Source organism: Anser brachyrhynchus, assembly GCF_964034855.1.
Source record: "Anser brachyrhynchus genome assembly, chromosome: 8".
NCBI lineage: Eukaryota > Metazoa > Chordata > Aves > Anseriformes > Anatidae > Anser > Anser brachyrhynchus.
In genome coordinates, this window is record NC_137702.1 from 7,812,063 (window position 1) to 7,832,578 (window position 20,516).

Here is a 20,516-nt window from a genome sequence, read left to right on the forward strand (position 1 = left end):
CAGAATTGAAGGTATCTTGTTTTACACAGAGTTTTTACTGAAGACTGGTATGTATGGCTTGAATTACATCTTAGATTTGTTAGTGCTTATCAGTGCAGGAAACACTGAGAAACACAAAAGACTGTCCAAACATCTTAGGATCTTTTCTGTATTTCCTTTTCTTAAATTTAATATTAGAGATTGTAACCTAAAATTCTCTAGGGTTTTATCTGCCCAGTTTCTCCTCATCTACATCACATACAGTATTAGAAATGTGTGATTATGGGCCTGAGCTAGCAACAGGTGAAGCATCTGCTTAGATAATCTCATTGATTAGGCCCTGGAAATGCAAACATTTGAACAGTGATTTTAAGAGTAACCACTCTGGAGCCTTAGAGTGTGTACCTAGAAATCATTGAAGGCATAGTTTTTGCAGGTGCATTTATCACTTGGATCTCAGACTCCCTGCTATAAATCGCCATGCCTCTTCCTAGAGTATGCTGAAGATTTGTCTCAAAGAATATTTGAGTGGTGTTGAAGGGAAAGGGTCTTCTATTGTTTAAAATGCTTATATTTCCTGAGAGTACAGAAAAAAATACTTTTGTTGACAAAACATGAAGTTCTGCATTGCTCTGGTGATCATTGACATGTATATCGTGAGTCATATTGCGTTTGCAGTTCATAACCATAGTCTCCTGATGTACCAGCCTCTTCACTGACCTCTAAGCAGTATGTACATTCTTCTGCTATGTTTTATAGCAGTGTAAAGAGGAAGGAAAGTGTATAGATCTTTCAATACCTTTAGCAGCAAGAAAATGTAAAGAGTCTTTCAAGATAAAACTAAATAAAATTTTGTGTGATTTATCAAAGCGAATCCTACATTCCCCTTCCAGTCCTCATCAAATCTAGTTATATTGCAGAAGAGGGCAAGGGAGGTAATGCTCTTGTATGCTAAACAAACAGCATGGTGAGTGGGACAGTGCTTTAAAATATGCATAAGGCCTGCCATTACTCCATTTTGTGACACTGTTCAGGTAGGGAAAAAGAAAAAAAAAAAAACAGATTTTTCCTCAAATGAATATATTTTTTAAATGTTATCAAGAAAAATGATGCTGGAACTATTGTGAAAAATTGAAGTTGCCTGGTTGATATCACACATCCAGTTTGGAAAAACAAGATTAGTGCAACACATACCATTTTTCATTTTATCTTGCCTTCAACAGCACCAACCACTGCAGCATCTCATTTTTTAACTTGGTGTTTAGGATGAGAAATCCCATGTGTGTACAGTTGCTTCTGGCTGCCTGGTCCCTCCGCTCCTGGCTTTCCATCTGCTTATGTGTTTCCTTGTGTACCGTAAATAAAAAGTGACCGAGAGGGCAAGATACTTAGTCTCTTCTGAGATCAATACTACTCCATGGGTCAGCAACGAAGAATGTTTGGAAAAAAAAAAGAGGGAGGGAACTGTGTTTTATTTCCCCTGTAAACTGAGGCCAGCAACTTTGGCATGGGTTCATCTCCACTACCTAGGGAAGAAAGCCGGATAAGGTTATTTCTGAACCAGTGTCTTCTGGCAAAAAAAACACTGTGAATAAGCTTGCAACGAATTAAGTAAAAAGAGAATCTTTTCATTGTTGTTCTTATTTAAATTACCATTTTAATGTCTAGGTGGCCATCCATATGTTTTCATCCTGGAACTGAACTCAGTAGGGAGAGGAATTGAGACTGTCATGTGTTGGAGTTGGAGACAGGGTCTCTTGGTTTGTGAGCCAGAGCACTGTCCTGTTGTTGTACACATGTCCACTTTCATCTTTGAAGAGGTGCTTGCTGTATTTGTTGTTCCCTTTTTATCTAAGAAAACTGAGCCTTTTCATTCCAGGCTTCTCTACTTTCCCCTCTGTGTTTAATGATAGCTCTGAGTGCTGTCTCTGAAAGAGATAAATGAAGGACTCAAAGGATGGGTGTGCAGAGCATAGCGCAGGTTTAGCCCTCGAAGTATTGCCATTGCTAACAGCAGCCCACGTGCTGCTGGTGGTGGGGAAATGTGAGACCTACAGGCTTTCCTTGTAGAAGGAGAAAAGTGAGCATGCTTGGGGATGGTTACTCTGTAACACCCTCAAGAGTAGGTTGTTTTTATTTTATTTTTATTTTTTTAAATAGAGGAAGGTGGAAGGAAGGAATATGAAGGAGCTTGTGGAGGAGAATGGAGAATAGAATTTGTGTCTGTGCAAGATGGGTAGCCTGGGGAAAAACTAAAAAGTTTGCAATGCTGAATTTAAATTATTTGCCCTCTCATTGTCACATCTTGTACATGTTTTAAAATGATGTGCTTTCATGCAGAGAAATCAGGTGGTTCTATATCATAAATCAGCCTTTATAGCAAACAAGTTTTTGGAGGTACCTATCTTAGACCTGTTCTTTTCTGGGAATAAAAATGAGGAACTATCAGAGATTGAGAAGATGGGGCAAATTGATTAATTAAAAAGTAGTAAATCATCATCCCCACATGATTTATGTATAAAAGAATTCTGAAGAAGCTTAGGAATGAATTAGCTGAACTGTTAACAAAGATATGCACTCTCATTAAAACCAAGCTCTGTTCCAGAGGGTTGGCAAGTATCTGGGGTTTATCCTATATTTAGACCGGTAAGCATTATATCTGCACATTGCAAATGGTCTAAAAAGGAATTTAAAAGGGAATAATAAAACACCTGGAAGATCATGATGTTAGAGACTTTAATGAGAACAGCTTCGGCAAAGAGAAATCATGTCTCAGCTTAGAACTCGGTGAATGTACCCGTAAAAAGAAATAGGCAAGGCCATCCAGATCAGATCACAAGTCCCTCTTGTCCAGTGCCCTGCCTCTGACAGTGCCCTGTCATAGCCACGTGGGGAAGAGAAGAATAAAAAGGCTCAGATAACCCTTTTCCCCTGGACTTGATTGACAGCAGCAAGAGCCAGCTTTGAATTTAAGGGGGTCACTGCAGACATGCTGACATCATCTCTTTCCCAGGGACACCAGTAATGCCCTTCCTGGTGTTTAGAGGGAGCTTTCCCCCCTCACAAACAGGAATTAGATGGCATAGTAAACAGTGTATTCATAAGAAGGAGAAGAGTTGAGTCTGACAAAGTAGATGCACAGAGTAACAATACCACTTCATGAAGTATAACTGTAACTATAGCCTTTTCATCTAGCAAGGCAATTGCTGGTCCACCAGCTTGTTTTCAACTACCATTATTCACAATTCAAGATTACCTGGTATTGCCAGGCTTAAGCATCCTCTGGTACCCATACATCTTGCAAATTACTTTAACTAAAGCATCTTCCCTCTCTCCCTCCCCCTCTCCCCCCACCCCACAGGTGTAGCCTTTGTATTTTGGTGCTTTTACCTGAATTGATTCACTTGGATAGAGTTAGTTGGCCTAGACTTCCCTACACTTTCTCTGCATAAGCAAGTAACTCCCTTTCTAACAGAAATGCTTTTCAAAAACATAATTACAATGCATGGAAAAGGAAAGTGTTTCTGGCTTGTTTATCAGTCTTTTCTGTTTATCTTTCTTTGTTTCCAACAGATGCAAAGATATCCTTTCCCCTGGGAATTCTTGGGAAGGTTTGCCTCACCTTTAGATTTCAGTTACCAGGCTTATGGGGAGAGCTGCCTTATATAATGTATTTTGACTTTTTAAAAGCTTGTGACAAACTCTGTCACAGGCACTGCTACAGAGGCTAAGTAGTCACATATGGTGACAGGGCAAGTATCATCATAGATCAAAAAACGACAAGGAGACAAAAAGACAGAGGGCTAAGTGGGCAGTTTTCATCACAGTAAAAGGCTAGCAGCTGTGTTCCTTAAAGTTACCTATCAGGTCATATGCTAAATATATTTATTAATGATCTAGGGAGAGAGGTGAAGGATTGGGTGTAACACTTACAAATGATGTAATTACTTAAGTAATTTAAGTCTCTAACACAGTGTTAGAAACTTCTGAGTGATCTAAAGAAGTTACTTGAATAAAGAAGTTCAGGCTCGATAAATGAAAAGTTAATACGTGGAGGAAGCTAAACAAAAGTCTTATCCTTTAAGTGAGGGGAAAAAACAGAATATTGCTGTTGGCAGTTCCATAACAGAAACTACTTGAGATGTTGTTATGGTGGAAAAAGTGAACAAGGTGCTAGAAGGCGTAAGAAATGGGACATTAAAAATGGATTACTGAACTCAGGCTTCATTGTGTGGAGACAGAGGATAGGATAAAGCACAATATTATGGGTAAGTTTGACCAGCTAACGAAGTCTGGTCTGTGGTGACAATTTCCTGTTTTCTTTTGTCTTTATCCTGTTCATATATCATCTACTCTCAGAGATACTCTGATCCTTAACAGGAATAATATGCATTGAGAAGGCTCAGGCTTCCAGAGGGTTTCAGACAGCTCAGTAACCAAGCTACGACTCGTAAAAACTTATTTCATATCCATTGTTCTTCCTTTGGTAGTGTAGTTAAATTTCACATCAAAATGACATAAATTAACAATCTCAGCTTTGTATTTAGACTGTGAAATCATCAACATTTTTAACATGGATTTTAAAATTCAGACGTTACTGAAACACTTCCTCAAATTGGGGCTCTTAAGAGACCTATAAATTATTCTTGCATAGAAGAGAAGTCACCTGAGAATAACCTAAATGAAGTTAACATAGATTTTAAAAATTATTCTTGCAGAAGAACAGGGAGTGGTGGGAATAGATGAGCAGATGGGAAAGAGAGAAGAGGAAAGTGAAGAAAAGGCTAATTAGGTAATTGAGGCTAAGAGGCTATTAGAGCTGACCCAGTGGTCTACTGGTTGTGCAGTCCAGGGACTTGAATTTGGGATTGAGGTTGATCCCTTGTTCCCGGGGCAACACATGCTCCAAACATTGCAAGTACTCAATTTTATAGCCTGTATGATCCTATAAATATGTTTTCCAGTAAATGTAATATGGAGGGATTATATGTCAGATTATAGTGGAGAGAAGAAAGAATAACGGGGTAAAATGCTGAGTTTGGACATGAAAAGACAAAAATAGTATGCTGATGGGTGATGATCATTTAGTGAAATTCCTTGGAATTCCTTTGAACCAGCTGTTGGAGGAAAATTAATTGAAATAAATGTATTTTGAAGAGGTTCTGAATAGGCATGAACCGTTTCTCACTGAGTAGCCTTTTATTAAAAATCTGACTAGTACACTGGATTCTCTCAAACATATGTTTTTTTTTTACAGATAAAGACCAAAAAGGTAATTTATTCTAAACCATTCTAGTGCCTTGTTTCTGGCCAATTTGAAGCTGATATGCCTGAAGTGTGCTGTTCTTGTCTTCTTTCAGTCTCCTAACCTATCTTCATTTCTGTTCCAGTCAGTGACACACTTTTTTTTTTTTTTTTTTTATGCTTATTTGTCCCTGATGTTGGTATATTCAAACTGTCTTCTGAAGTTGTCAGTAGACTTTTTCTTTTATGGCCAGAGTCTGGTGTAGGTCGTAGCTAGGACAAGCATTGCCATGTGGTTTTCAGATTTATATGCTGAGGTGGAGCATTTCTTGTCCTCACCTTTTCTAGTACAACATTATTCATGCTGACTTAATTCTTTTAAATCTCTCCACTTGAACAGTATTTGTAGATATTCTGTTTTGAGTTGCTTCCGAAAGACCTCATTTTTCTTTTCCACATGTTCCAAACTCTGTAATGGCAGTGATGCAGCATTCTGCAATGGTTCTCCCCCCAACTTCTTTCATTACCTTATCCAGTACTACCTATCAAAAATCCTCATTTTTCCAATTTAAATCTTTTAATTTATTTAGCTTAACCCTGTGTTTCTTTCCCAGCAGCTGCATTTTGGGACAGAAATGCTGGCCCCTGCTGGCTCCTGTTTCCTTGTCTTGCATGTATGACCTCTTCAAAGGATTGCAGTGCATGTATGGCTGATTCCACTGTGTTCCTTTCTTGTTTGAGTATTTGTGTGAAAAGTCAGTTTTTCTCCCTCTTTCCTTTATAAGCACTGCATAGAGATACTGCTATTGAAGCAATACATGGCTGGAACACCTGTGGTCAGTAGGCAAATCATATTTCAACAGCAGAAAAAATCAGCACTATTCATTATCCCTGTGGTTTAAAACAGAGTTTCTGTAGAATAATTACAGTATTAGAACTACTGGTTTGGAGGAAAGTCACTGCAGTATGAGCTTTTGCCACTGGACAGAATAAACAAAAGATGGAGGAGGGAGTATAGTTTTGGCTATAATGTAGGCAGGAGGGAGAAAAGAAGGTAAATCTGCTGCTTGTCCACTGGAAACCTCATTTGTACCTGCTTCTGGCAAAAGGTTTTGGAATTCACTGACAACTGATGGCTTCCCTAAGACATATTATAGTGTTTTTGGCAAAAGAGGACACTGTGCCAAGTCTGAACCTCAGTAAGCATGCTTTGTATTTAGGGTATATAGACTATTAAGTGACGGACAATACTAAAGAAAACCTCACACAAAACTATGTTAAGTGTTGTTTCAAGTTCTCCAAACCTTCTCTTCATCAGTGTTGCCCTGTCTTACATGAAGATGTTTGAAAGAGTCATTCAGTCATTTTTAAAAAGAATTATTTCAGATCATAATTTAGTTAGGTCATAATTTAACAGCTGTCACATTTATAATGTTATGCTTATTTTTGTGAGTCAAAGGGTGATGATTTCATTTCTGGCAGAATCCAGGAACAGGATTTAAGCATTGCTTTATATCTCATGATGGTGATCTGCTGGTAGGGACTCGCTTCCTGACCATTCTACACTGCTTCATTATTCTTCCCACAAGGTACACCCTTTCCTCAGCCTTTTCTTGCCACTCTTTGGAATAATGACTTCTACTGATAACCTGTGGTTTTATGTAGAGTAGTTTCGTTATGGTTTTGTTACTGGTATTATCATAGGACCTGCAAGGCTGGCCCATGGACAAGCACTATGGTTCTGTGAGGTATTCTGCAAACACAGAACAAAGGACATTTCCCACTGCTATATTCTATTTACTGTTTCTCCTCAGCACTGAATTTTACTTAACACTGCACTGTGTTGTAGATACAGTTTTGTTTAAAAACAAACAAAAACCAACCAAAAAAAAATTCTTAGCAAGTTCTCCCTTGTGTATCCAAGTGTGTAAGAAATATGGGGAATTATTCTCACAACATTTGCTCACACAAATCTGTTTCCCAGTTTGAGCTTTCAAGTTCTAAAACATATATTTTCTACAAACATTTAAAATGTGAATATTCTTCCCCCTACCCTCAAATTAAACGTGCCTTCTTATTGTGCTCACTTATTTAAGAAAAAAGGACGGTGAAAACTCAGTGGTTTCCCTTTGAAGTTGTAAAGAATACAGAGAGCTGACAAGCAATATTGGTTTAGTTCATTATTATTTGAATTACCAAGCAGTCTTTATAGGGGTCACTTAATTATTTCAGTTAACATTAACCCTTGAAATTTGTGTTCTTAATGTCTAGATCCCCTCAGTGTTGTGAAAATCATTGATTTGCAAGAAAAAAAAAATCATTTTTTTATATATAATAAGAAGAAACCAGCTATCTGTATAGGTAGAAAACTTGGAGTTTCACAGTAGGCTGTGCAAGATGATAAAAATATTCTGAGAACATTCTAATAAATATTAGCAAGAATAAAAGCAGGACTTGCTCTGCAGTGTCTAAAACTGAGTTAGTTTTGCCAAAACCCATTCAGTTCTCTGCAAAAAATATTTAACACTACATGACATATTCACTGTCACTCCATGCTCTGTGAATCAAATGTAAAATTCTGTGCAAGAAAAAAGGGTATAAACTTATTTTGTCATAAGTAAGCTAGGAATTTTGAAGATGGTCATCTCCACTTGTCAACAAGAATAAGCAAGAAGAAAGATAACGTCTTAGACTAACAGAGAAATGAGTCAGTAAGGCCTTCAATTTGAAAGGGCTGCCTCCCAGAAGAGGAGTTTGCAGTGCATGATTAACTTCCTTATATTTTCTCCAGAGTTTGTTGGATTTCTTGCAGTTAATAAATAGGGACATCTAGCTTTAAGAATAAAATTTGAACACTCCGAAGGAGCAGCTAGATCTAGTGTTTTGGGTAGAATCAATAAATACCTTAAGGTTATTTTCAAAATCAGAATTACATTTTGTGCTTCAGATCTCTTTAAAATTTAGGTATAATTTCCTTTGAGATATTGACTGAGTCCCACCCTTATGAATAATATAAGAAAGCTTGGAAATTTGTAAAAACTGTGAAGTTATATCCCTACACCTGCAAACTGATGGCAATTGAAAATGATCACCACAGTGTGTCACCACAGCTAGCACTACATTTCAGTCAGATCCACTTGAGCATTTCTCTGCAATTGCGATCACTTAATTTTTCTTTTGGCCATTGATCTTTTACAGCACCTGCAGCTTTTTGTTTTTCCTCCAAAGATCATCATTTTACTTTGAAGTCTACTGACTGTGATATGTCTAACCCAATCCTGTAGAGGCAAGGAGCTGAATAATTACTTCATGAGTGCCATATCAAGAGCGGTCCAAAGACTGTTTAGGCTGCTCATTAAAGTCATTGAGAATTTGGCTGGGCAAGAGCTCTCTGCTTTGGTCATGCAACAGGGGAAAAATGGCCCTCTAAAAATTGTTATTTTCTAATTAGTTTTGTTGTGATACCACATAAGGGCTCTGGTCTTTGATTAGCACCCCTATATGTTTAAAACCTAGAAAAGAGCTGACACCCACTCACCTCACCCCCAGTGTTTGTTCCCCAAAGACTTACTTCCTTTTGAAAATTGGGAGTTAAAGCAGTAGAAAGAGAGGAAACAACAAAAAAGACATAAAATTTAGGTTTAAGCTAAAAGATGTGGTAAGCTAGATCTAAAATTAAAATTATTTTCAAAATTGAAGTATAGTTAGGATAAACTTTTCAAAAATCACTGATGTGTAATGCCCCTTACTGCCTACTGTAGTAGCAGAGGGTAAAATCTTGGGGCCTGTCTGCCACTGGACTATGAGAGTCAAAAATAGAGGGAAAATTTCCATTCTGTGTTTCCTTCTTCTTCTTCCTTTTTTTTTTTATTTTTTTTTGACAGAAATAATTTTGTATTTAAGATCAAGCAACCTGAATTTCTTTCAAAATGATGTAAAATACTAAGCTTCGCTTCTGTAAATATATTTCTAAAAACAGAGTGGAAATTAGTGGCCTGCATGATGTGCTCCGTGGCTTTACTTAAGAATCAGGCTGGTTCTCCTTTAAATAACTGCTCAGAAGCAAGGAAATTCAGGCAGTTGTGTATCAATTAGCAGGGTGCAATTTTTAGCGTGAGCTGCCTGGAAATGCAAAATGACAAATCTGAGTATTAAGCTTTCTGCCATCGTTTTTCTTTCTTACCTCTAACTACAAATCAACTTCATTGTGACTTACAGTGTAAGAAGTTGGTGTATTTCTGCAGATCTGTGATAAGATATTTTTCTCTGGTAAGAAATGCAGTTAAACTCCGCAGTCTGAATCTGTCCCTGCCAGGCCCAGATGCATTAGTATTCCACTGGCAGCTGCCTGTAGGTAGGAATATTGTTTTTGTCCATAACCAGAGGGAACAATCAGACTAAGCCGTTCCCCGGCTATAAACCAGCCAAAGTAATTGGGTTTAATTTTAATTTTTGTAATAGCTTTAAATTAATAGGAGCAGCTGCTGCCACAGTGTGTGGGTGTCCTTTTCCAGAAGGCATAGAACAAAAAAGGGAAAGAGTAAACAATAGTGCTTATAGGACACAAAGGTTAATTCAAGAACTGAGCAATGTCTTTTTGTTATCAAAAACTCAGTTGGTGATATCTAGCACTGTCTCATTTTTTTCTTTTTCTTCCTCTTTTTTTTTTTTTTTCCTTCTTTAATTCCCAGATAAGATCTCAATCTGATTAGGCTTCTCTGTGTAAAGATGTGTTGTTGGTATCTAAACACTAACTCTCTTTCTCTATATGACTCACAAATAGATTAGCAGTGACAAAGTGCTAGGAGAGATAAAAATAGATTCGCAGTGACAGGAGTACTATTATAATTATTTTTGGAAGATATGGTTTGAATTAAGAGTTTGGGCACTTTCTGCCCTGAGAGGGTGAATTTAAGCCTAGGAACTGAGGATGGTTTCTGCTGTTGTGTCAGACACCAGATAGTGAAATGTCAATACCAGATGTCCTAGACATCAAGATTAGCCATAATAGCCAAATGCAGCCATAAAGTGATGTGTCAAAGTGGATAATAAAACAGATGCTTAGCTTTTATAATGAAGGGGAGAGGGAACGAAATATCAAAAGTGCCTTTAATACATTAACAAAGTTGTCTTCAACTTGCTTAAAAGTAGAAAGTTATTGAACCAAGGAGAACTATGTGTCATTTAAACATTAACTATCAGCAAATGAATTTCAATTAACATTAGCCTTTCTAAAATCTTGACTTTCCTCCTATTGGTCTCATTTTACATGAAATTTTTATTGCATAAAGTGAGGCTTGTCCTATATTATTTCTCCCATGTTAATTTGGAAACAAATAAAGTTCAACAACTCAGCAACATACTGTTTAAACTTGCATTACAGTTTGAGGACTGGGAGCCAGAATACATTTACCCACTGCCATATCATCTGCTTGATTTGAGATCAAATGAGGGATGTCCTATAGCACTCCAGAGTAACGGTGAACGATAGAAATATGTTAAGATACTGGAGAAACCTATTAGGTTAGGGTACTGCATGCAGACGGTTGGTGGCATTTTTCCCAAACTACTGCTACTTAAAAAAAAAATAAAATAAAAATGAAAAGAATTATTTTATTTTGTCCTTCATATTTGTGGCTTAAAATTCATTTTCAGATATTAATGATAAGCAAGTGTCTTATTTAACCAAAAATGCTGAAGCAAATTATTTGAAACCCTGGAAGTTCAAGAACCAGGGTAATAAAAGGGGCAAACAAATTCTTATTTCAAGTCTAATTAACTGCATCATTGGCTCTTTATTGTACTTTTTCAAGAACATCTCAATTCCTTTCTGTTTCTCTTTGTAGCTTCTGAGTCTTGCTGATCAGACTCCTTAACTGCTGCTAATTGGCAAACATGTACTTCTGCATAATGAGAGGGTTTTGTCCTCTATTTCATACTAGCAATGAAAGGCTAAAACTGATGCTCTGCAGTAGACCAGTTTCTCGGAACTATTACAAAGAGGCACATTACTACTGCTATGTCTGTAAATCTTATTATGTTTTCCCTCACCAAGATGCTAGTTCAGCTGAGATCTGCTCCAATCATTAGATGAGACCCGTTTATAATGTCGTGTAATTGAATCAGTTAGAGTCTGCAGGACCATAGTGTTTTGTTGCCAAACAGGAGTGGTAAGTCAGTTACATCAAATTACAAGTACATGGCATGACTAGAGAATCTCCTGTCTAAATAAATGTAGAAAATCCATCTATGAAATGGCAAAGGGGCACAAACAGAAATATTGAACACCTCTGGTCCGTAGAATGTTTGTACCTCTGAAATATTACTCATTTCTGTTTAGAAATAAAAGAATGGCTGAAGTTGGGTGGAAGATATCAGGCAAACATTTTTTATTTCTTAAATAGGTACCAGCTTAATAACAATGACATAAATGCCTCTGCTGTAATTATTTACCATCATGTATATTAATTTTTATCATATCAGCACTATAAGCCAGAACTCTTGAGGAGGGCACCAATTCAATTTGGAACAGGACCAGATAACCTTTTCTCCTTCACTTTCTAATTCAGGACTGGGTTATTTTCCATACCCAAAGATTTTTCGTTGTTTGTTTTCCCTTAACCATTTATCTATTCCTCAGTTCATTGGATAGGTGTTGATGAATCCCGACTAATAAAGGTAACAAAGATATCCTGAAGTTTTTTAACAGTTGTGTCGATGTTGCCTTGTACTGACATTCCTTCACAAATTATGCCTTGTCTGTGCACTGAGTCAGTCCTGTAACAAAGGATGTAGCCACACTCCAGCCAGAAGTTTGGCTGAAGCCTGTACACTATGAGGCTGCACCAGCAAAAGACCTGATAGTTTAACTGCCTGTGCATCCAGCTTGCAGCTTGGGAGTGGGTTTCTGTTGCTGTGTGAAGCTCTCCCCTGCTATGGTGACCCTGCTATCCCAGGCACCTGGAGAGAGAACTCTAGCACAGTAGCTGAGCTCAGCATGGGCTGCGGCATGGAAGTTCTCTGCATAACTGCCCTGAAACCCAGTCTCTGGGATCTGCTCACCAGCTCCTGCACTGCTCAAGTTAATTCATTTCATTTACTTGAGAGGAAATAAAAACCCCACATAGCTTTTTAATTCAAATTTCTTATGAATGTGTGTATGTATGTCAATGTGTATATGTTGCTTTTGTTTTTTAGGCAAAGAATACCCTCTAAAAATGTGTATTACTATCACTGCCCGGACCACAGGAAGAACTATGTAATGTCATTTGCGTTTTGCTTTGACCGTGAGGATGACACTTATCAGTTTGCTTACTGCTACCCCTACACCTATACTCGCCTTCAGCACTATCTTGACAACCTACAAAGGAGAAACATGGACTACTTTTGCAGAGAACTGCTAGGACTCAGTGTGGTAAGTAATAGGCATATTTGCCAGCTAGCAGGCTTCATTATGAATGTCTACCCTTAAATGCTTACAGAGTATAATTCATCATCCCTGCTAAGGTACACATGCACAAACATTTGTTTTACTGCTATCAATGACACATGAAGTAGCTTACCTGCATGGTGAAATATAGACAAATGCTAATTTAAATTCACATAAAATATTTCCTTTGTGATATGCAAGACAATGCTAAAATTCCCATGTAGGATCAATACACCTCTGAAGACATTAAATGATGAAACTGAAACAGGTTTATTGAAGAAATGTGATTTTTATAATATTCTGTCAATTTGTCTTTATGGAAGAGCTTTTCTCTTCAGAAAGAAATATGCACCTTTGGAAGCACGATATAGCTTTTTCTAGTAAAATAATGCAAAAACATTTTAAAAACTTGTTTACTCTTAATAATGTCTGCTTTAGTGATTTTAATTAAAAGAGGCTTAGTGATCTCAATATGGAACCTAGTGGGCACATGAAAATGAAGTGTGATAGTTTTGGTACAGGAAGGAGGGTTAATGGTAAGGTTGAACTTGTGCTCACTTTGCTATAACCCTTCTCTGAAATGTTTTCTGTCCTGAGGATTTGGAAATCATGACTCAGCCACTCCCATATCAACTCAGAAATCATTAGATAAAACAAAATTTCAGCAATATTTTTCTTATTCCCCTTTTGCTTTCTCAGAGTTTATAATGCACTTGTTCCACAGCCTTAATCTCCTCTCTGAGATTTGATTTGGTCTAAACTTGTACCGTGTGTGTGTGTGTGTGTCTGTCAGAAAAAGTAAGATGCAATTCTTATGAAGGCTGCTGGTCCTGGCAGGCAGGGCTTTGAAAAGAATCTCAGCATATATTGTGAAAATCAGAATAAAATCATATGAATAACCTGCACTGGAATAAATAATAGGCTTCTACCATTAGAACAGGTCATTGTGTTTCCTCTGGTGGCATAAAACCTTTAGGAAAAAATCAACTTATAGTGAAGAGTAAAACAGAATTGACAAACGAAAGCATGTTTTTAACCCTTTTGTCAGTTAAGTATGGTTCTTGTTCTAAAGATGACTATTAATTATCCCTGAACTGACATTAATTATTAATCATTCCAATTAGGGGGACAAACAATTACAAGGGAAAGGGGTATTAAAAAAAAAAAAAAGTAAAATCTTCAGAGGGTATGAGGAAGGAGCATTTTAATGTGTGTAGGGTTTTAATTATTTATTTTAGAGGACAGAGCTATCATTAATTCTATAACAAAACTGAATTTGTTTCCTTTCACTCTGAAAACAGTGTATAAACAGTCACATTTGCATATTCATCAAAACCAGATCTGACTGATTAAAACACTGAGATAGAAGGATATGTCTTTTATCTGCATTTTGACAGACAGAGCTATAGTCTTAAATCTTGTTAACATTGTGTTACCAGTAGTTGCTAAATATTATTTTTCATATTTCAGCGAACTAAACAAACAGATGCCTTTCAAAATGTGGCAGGAAATGTGCTGTGTATATGTCCTGATTTTATATCTATATGTACACACACAGTATGTTTTGCAGAAATTGATATAGTAACATTTTGCAGCTCACCATGCTGATATGTATAAAAAGATTCTGAATCAGGCTTGCACTGTAATCTTTGTAAGTAACATTACAATCTCAGAGCATTTCTGGCTTTTCTCCACACACAACTGTCCTAGAACAGCTTGGTAATTTAATGTCTTTGCTGAGCTTGAATAGACAATTTCCATAAGTTCTCTGCGAGTTAAATATTTTAACATAGAGCTTTGTTGTTATCATACATCTTTAAATGGTGAAAAACAGGATCCTTCAGTCTTCACTGCACAGTGCTTCATCAAAGCAGAAGCTGGCTGTACTTTAGAGAATTGCGTGCCATATAGGATAGATTTAGAGCTAAGAAAGAGAGCTCCATCCCTGCTCTGGCCCCTTACATAAGATAAGAGGAATGAGATCGGCATAAAGAGGCCCTTAAAAGCTCTATTCCTGGCGAAGGGACGATACCCCTGGTAGTACATGGAGAAAGGAAACTTAAAGATGCCTTCTGAGGACAGATTCTGAAGTCCTCATGCCAGATGTGGGGCTCAATCAGGGTTAGAGTGCTAGGAAAAGGCTGTGGCATATCTGCCAAGCTGCCATGTAGTCACCAATATCCTTTGTTTCATTCCAGGGGGCTTTTATAGTTCCCTGCAGCAGTTTAAGATTGTGAGGATGGAGAATGGTTTGAAACAATTTCAGTTCTCCTGGATTATGAAATTTTGAACTGTGCCTCTTAGAGACAACAGAATCTTGCCACAGATCTTTGTGGTTATTTTTTTCTTTGTAGTGGAACAGTAAAATGTGAGTCACAAGAAACCATGCTTAGAAGATTGCTCCTGAAGGCTTTCTGAGTGCACATTTTCCTGCATGTAATGTTTTCAAGGCAATCTAATTTCTAATCTAATTTCATATTTTCTCTAAAGAAAGTACTATGCCTCCATTAACTCCTTAAATGCTTTCACTAATTCTGTGAAAATTGAAAGTGAAATATCAGTATGGGACATGTAATTGTCGTTAGGGTGTAGAATGGCAAAGTGGGTCAGAGCCAAATGGCAAAGATTCCCGTTGCCGGTGTGAATGGATAACTTAGCTGTTCTATTTCTGACCTTTTAATGCTTAAAATCTTTACTTCAGAGAGCTATCCCACATTCTAGATGTGCCAAATGATCTTGAAAATAGTCTCTCCTGCAAGCTAGCTATGATGGCCACCCAGGTGTCATTTAAACTGCTGTTTTCATTCTGCCATTTTTGGCCTTAGGTAACTTCAGGCTTGGTGTGGATTGTCCAAAGAGATCATAAGTTTAAAATCTGTGAGCATTTTTTAAAATTGTGCAATTAGTTTTTTGCATATTACAGATGTGTCTGTCATCTTGACACATCACATTAGGTGATGCTATACAGCATAATATAGTGAAAAATAATTCTTATATGTCTGTGAATATATAAGCAGAGGCTCAATTTATGATAATTATACAATCTTATTTGCAGTAATAGTATGTGTATCATTATAAACTATACTGCAGAGTTGGCAAAATTTTTGAGTGTCATTGTTTGAAGATGGTGGTCTAAATTAGTTGTGTATATTTGAAGTATGTAGACAATAGATGAGACCTGTACCTCTACCGGCATTTCACTATTACACATACTGAATTAAATGAGGTTTGGAGAGCCTGACTTAGCTCCTACAAATTGCCACTTGCTTGGCAATATTTTTATTGCTCACTCTAAAGACAGACAAGATTAATTGGAGACAGATACTTCCTTTCACCCCATTAGGCAATGGTGACACCAAATTATGCTTGAGCTGTATTGCAACTGCACATATAAACCACAAGCCTCAAAGGGACTTCCACAGTGAACAGAGACTAGAATATGGAATCCTGTTAAATTAAATATTAAACATACATATTTTAAAACAAGTAGGCAATATGTCTAATGTAGAGCTCTGTAAGTGAGCCAATCTCTAAAGTCAGACATGAGATACTGAGTGAAACAGATTGGAACACAAGGTGCTTCATTCTGACTCCCCACCACCTCAGTGAATGCTTTTAATTTACGTAAGTTGCTCCTGATTTATGCTGGTATCAGAGAGATCAGAATCAGGCCCTAAGACTGTGAAACTGCACACCAGATGTCATATTGCTAGTTCATTGATCAAATATCCCTTATTTGCTGTCTAAATGACTGGGTCCCCCAGTTAAAACAGCTAAACAGTTCTACTGATATCTACTGGTCCATTTTTAACTGCTCAGTTATGACTATTTTAAAGCATGAAGCAAAGAAAATAGACAATTTTTCTAAGGTTAAATTTCCCATTTCTGTGTTCAGTGTTAGGTTATGTAATAACTGTTCTATAAAAGAAAAGTATACTCTTCATCTCAAAAAAGAAAAAAAAAAAGGTACAGGCTTCAGTGTGATGTATCATGCCTTGGAAATCATGTTGGTATCAGATTCTGTACTTTCCAATGGATCTGACTGCAAGTAGGTTGAAATGTCATCTAAATGTAATTTGTGGCAATTTACTCGGCCTGAAAAAGGCCACAGAAATAATGATTAAGAAAAAGTAAACCCAACTTCTCATTTCTCTAAAATGCAAAAGTGCACCTACACATATATTCAGAGCACATTATCTTTATTCAGTGGTGTATCTATTTACTTATATAATACTGCTGTTTCTATATGATTCATAATATGGATGTTATCCCAAAACTATAAATGAGATTTTAAGTATTTCTACAAACCTTTTCTTAGCTGGTTTGGATATCAGCAGAAGCAGAGTTGGACCTAAAAATAATACCACCGAAAGCTCTTTCTGAAATAAAACATGATTTATAGTATATACTACCACAGCGTGCTAAACAGCAAAATTATATAAATAACATGAAAAATACCAGGGAACTGTTCTGTATCATCAGTTTTAAGGCAAACTTCTTAGAATTTAAAGGAGGTTCTGAAAGATTAACCAGCTTGTGGGAATCACAGAGAAGGAAAGACAGGTAAAACTGTTGCTGTTGCAAGTTGCCATCTGTCTTTAGGATATATACAACTGCTCATGGTAAAAACAAGAAATGCTTTGGTTTAAGTTGGCAGCAAAATATAGTTTTAGAAAAAAATAAATGCAATAAAATCATCCTGTACAGTTAATATTATGCAAGGTTAATACATATATAAGCTGGTTCTTTCTTAAATTCCAGAAAAAGCACTGTTTCCTGTAGATAAATCATGTCCAGAAGGATCCACATATATTGCTGTTTATCTAATGCTAAGTAATAAATCTTAGAATCATAGAATCATCTTAGAATCTCAGAATCCTGAGCTGAAAGGGACCCATGACAATCATGGAGTCCAACTCCTGGCTCCACACAGGACCACCCCAAAACTAAGCCATCTGTCTGAGAGCAGAGTATGAAGTGTATGAAGGACATACAGATATTCTGAAGATATGTGGCCCTAGAAACCAGCAATCCCCCTGGATTATATTCATTCTTCTTTCACTCCCATTAAGAGAAATTTGTTTTCCCTCTTTTGTAGCACAGCATTAGGCAATAATTACCATGTAGACAGTGATGCTGAATGTACTTGCATGTAGGGGAAATCGTGCTACATGGAGCTGTTAGATACATTTGCCTGGTAGCAATTTACTGTATTGACTCTGCTGGGATTTTGACTATGTTTGAGTTGGCTTCTATTTAGATCTCCCGAGTAGTGACTGTGTAATTCATCTGTGAGACCAGAGTTCTATTTTAATGTCTTCTTCAATTGTAGACCCAGAAGATTTTTAGCCTGGCCTTCTTTACCTGTAGGGATGAGATCTTGGGATTGAAGGCTTATCTAACAATGTTAAAGTATGCTCAGGCAAGTGGAATGCCTTTTTATTTAACCAAATAAAGTACTATTTATTGATTTAGCTTTACATACCTTAGGCAAAATCTTATTCACATAATTTGTGTAAACTGTACATTGTTCTGATGCAGAAAAACATTTAAGCAGAGAAATAAATTTAAGCCTGTTAAACAGTCCTGGTGAAGTAATTAGCACAGTTCATGGGATCAATTTAAATGTGTGTAAAAGTGCCTTTGGATCCAAGGTCAGAACAATCAACACTTTGCAAGATCAAGGCTCAGTGCCCTAATGTTTTGCCATTGTCTTGCACTAACACTATAACAACTTGAATAAAGCAAAGAAAAACAAAAATACAAATCTTAGATTTTAAGCCCAGGTTTCTGGCCAAACGTACTTCTCAGGAAGTAAAAAGGAATAATGACGTTTTCAGTCTGTTATGAATGAAAATTGATCTGCTTATTGGTTGATATATATTTCATTTATTTTTAAATGTGTGTTTCAGTAAGCTCCCATGGTCTTGCTTATCTAACATTTCACCTTTATGTACAATGCACTGAGGCTGAGAGCTAAGTAAGAGATCTGGTGGTAGGATAATTTTTTTTTTTGCCTGTCATTGGTAGCCAATGGACTTGGTCAGTGGCTTCATTCACTTCTTGCAGTGTAGCAATAAAGTAGATTTACAGTGAGGTACACGTCGTTTCAAATAATATTTTAATATTATAAAATTCACACTGAACAAGGTTTTTAAGACTTTTATCTAAGATGGTGAGGTACTTGCAGGTAGTTACTCCCCCTTCAAAAATAATGTAAGAACTAAAACATTCAATAAGCAACTAAAAAAAATCTTTGTCACATTCAGTCAGGATTTTAGTGTTTTGCAGATCTTTTTCCACACTCTCTTGAGATTCATCTTCCCTCTTGTAAGGGTATATAATAGAAAATTATCAAAAAAAAAAAAAAAAAAGGAAATCTCGATTTAAGAAAGCATTTGTCTGCTACCACCTTTTTGGATGTTTCATTACTTGCCCGTATTTTGTTGGAGAGAAGCTGGTTCAGGTAATGTATTCTGCAACCCTTTTTGCAGCTCTCTATAAATATGTTGAATGCCCATGTGTGAAGTGAATCCCACCACTGCTCACCAGCCTTTTTTGGAGAGCACCTGTCAGGTGTGCACTTGAGGCCTTCTGCATAAGAGATCAATGCTAATCCTGGTGTTCTTTATCCCTGCCTTGCAGATGTTCAGTAAGACTTTATCTTGGTTGTCCTTAAGCCTTGAAGGCTGAAAGCTGTCTCTAAAGAAAACACTTCACTTTCTATGTCAGAGGGGAATCTGGGTTATAACTTTATATCACATAGGAATGATAAAATAAAGAAATAAGAGAAGATTTTGATACAGATAACATAGACCAAGTGTAGTTCACATGGCTCAGACTGGCTAAGTGTTTCCTTACTCTTGATGCTAAGTATTTGAATATATGTACTTGAAAAGAAGAAATAAGGCTCACCACAACCTAATACATTTATAGAAAGCACAGTTGGCTGATACGGTTTATAGCCTTGATTGCAGTGTGGGTTTAGTGGCCCCTACTTTTCTGCATTATTAGGAAACTGTTTTTGAATCAAAGAATAGTGCAAAGAATTTGAACATCAAGCTATCATGTAAGGGAGGCTATTGTTATCTTTGTTTAAATACTTCAAGTATATTCAAATTTATTTTAATTTAGAAATATGTATTTACAAAACACATACAAAGCAACATACAAATAATATGAGGAGACGAGATTTTTCAATGTAAAGCAGTAGGTACTTAGTTAAAAGCTTTTTATTTGTTTGCATTGTTTTTAACTTAGGAAATAGAAGATGCAATTTAAAACATTTTTATTACTCCTCAAAAGAGATCTTATATAGCAACCAATGATATTGATACATGAAAAGAACTGCATTCCTGATAAGAGTTTCTATTTCATGTTTTCAAACAGCAGCTGAGCACCATACTGTGGCAGCAGAGAACACTCTGAGAAATGAACACAGATTGAAAAGGTCTCAGTTACATGACACTTTCAACTAAAAAAAAAAAGTCACCACTAGGCCCACATTGAAAAGTTTTCTCTCAGAATTCCTTAGAATTGTGGACATGCCTTTTTAGGGAAAGTGTTTTGTTTTTTTTTTTTTTTAATGAACTAACTTATCTGATGTTCTAGTAAATGTGTTACATGGAAGAAGACAATGGAGGTATATAATAAATTTCAAGAATTTTCATAGGTACACATAAAAGAGAAATCAGTTCCAGAAATGAGATTTCTCCCATTTGTTTTGAGTTTCCCATTAGTTGCATCCAGTTTTGCAGTTAGTCTTAATTAGTTAAATTTTAAGAGGAATGTTACTTTCTCAAAATCAGACCTAAAGAATTTGTTATATATATATTTATTTTTCACTTAGGCTTGATGCATTAAG

The 20,516-nt window shown here is 36.6% G+C and overlaps 1 protein-coding gene across 3 annotated transcripts in view; it reads left to right on the top strand.

The window, feature by feature from the left end:
• LOC308199414 (BEN domain-containing protein 5) overlaps positions 1-20,516 on the top strand; it is a 923,492-nt gene that overhangs the window by 356,244 nt on the left and 546,732 nt on the right. For all 3 annotated transcript variants that reach the window (XM_080603543.1, XM_080603541.1, XM_080603542.1), the window contains one exon: positions 12,421-12,637. In XM_080603543.1, coding sequence (XP_080459669.1) covers positions 12,421-12,637 — 217 coding nt within the window. The remainder of the gene's footprint in view (positions 1-12,420; positions 12,638-20,516) is intronic.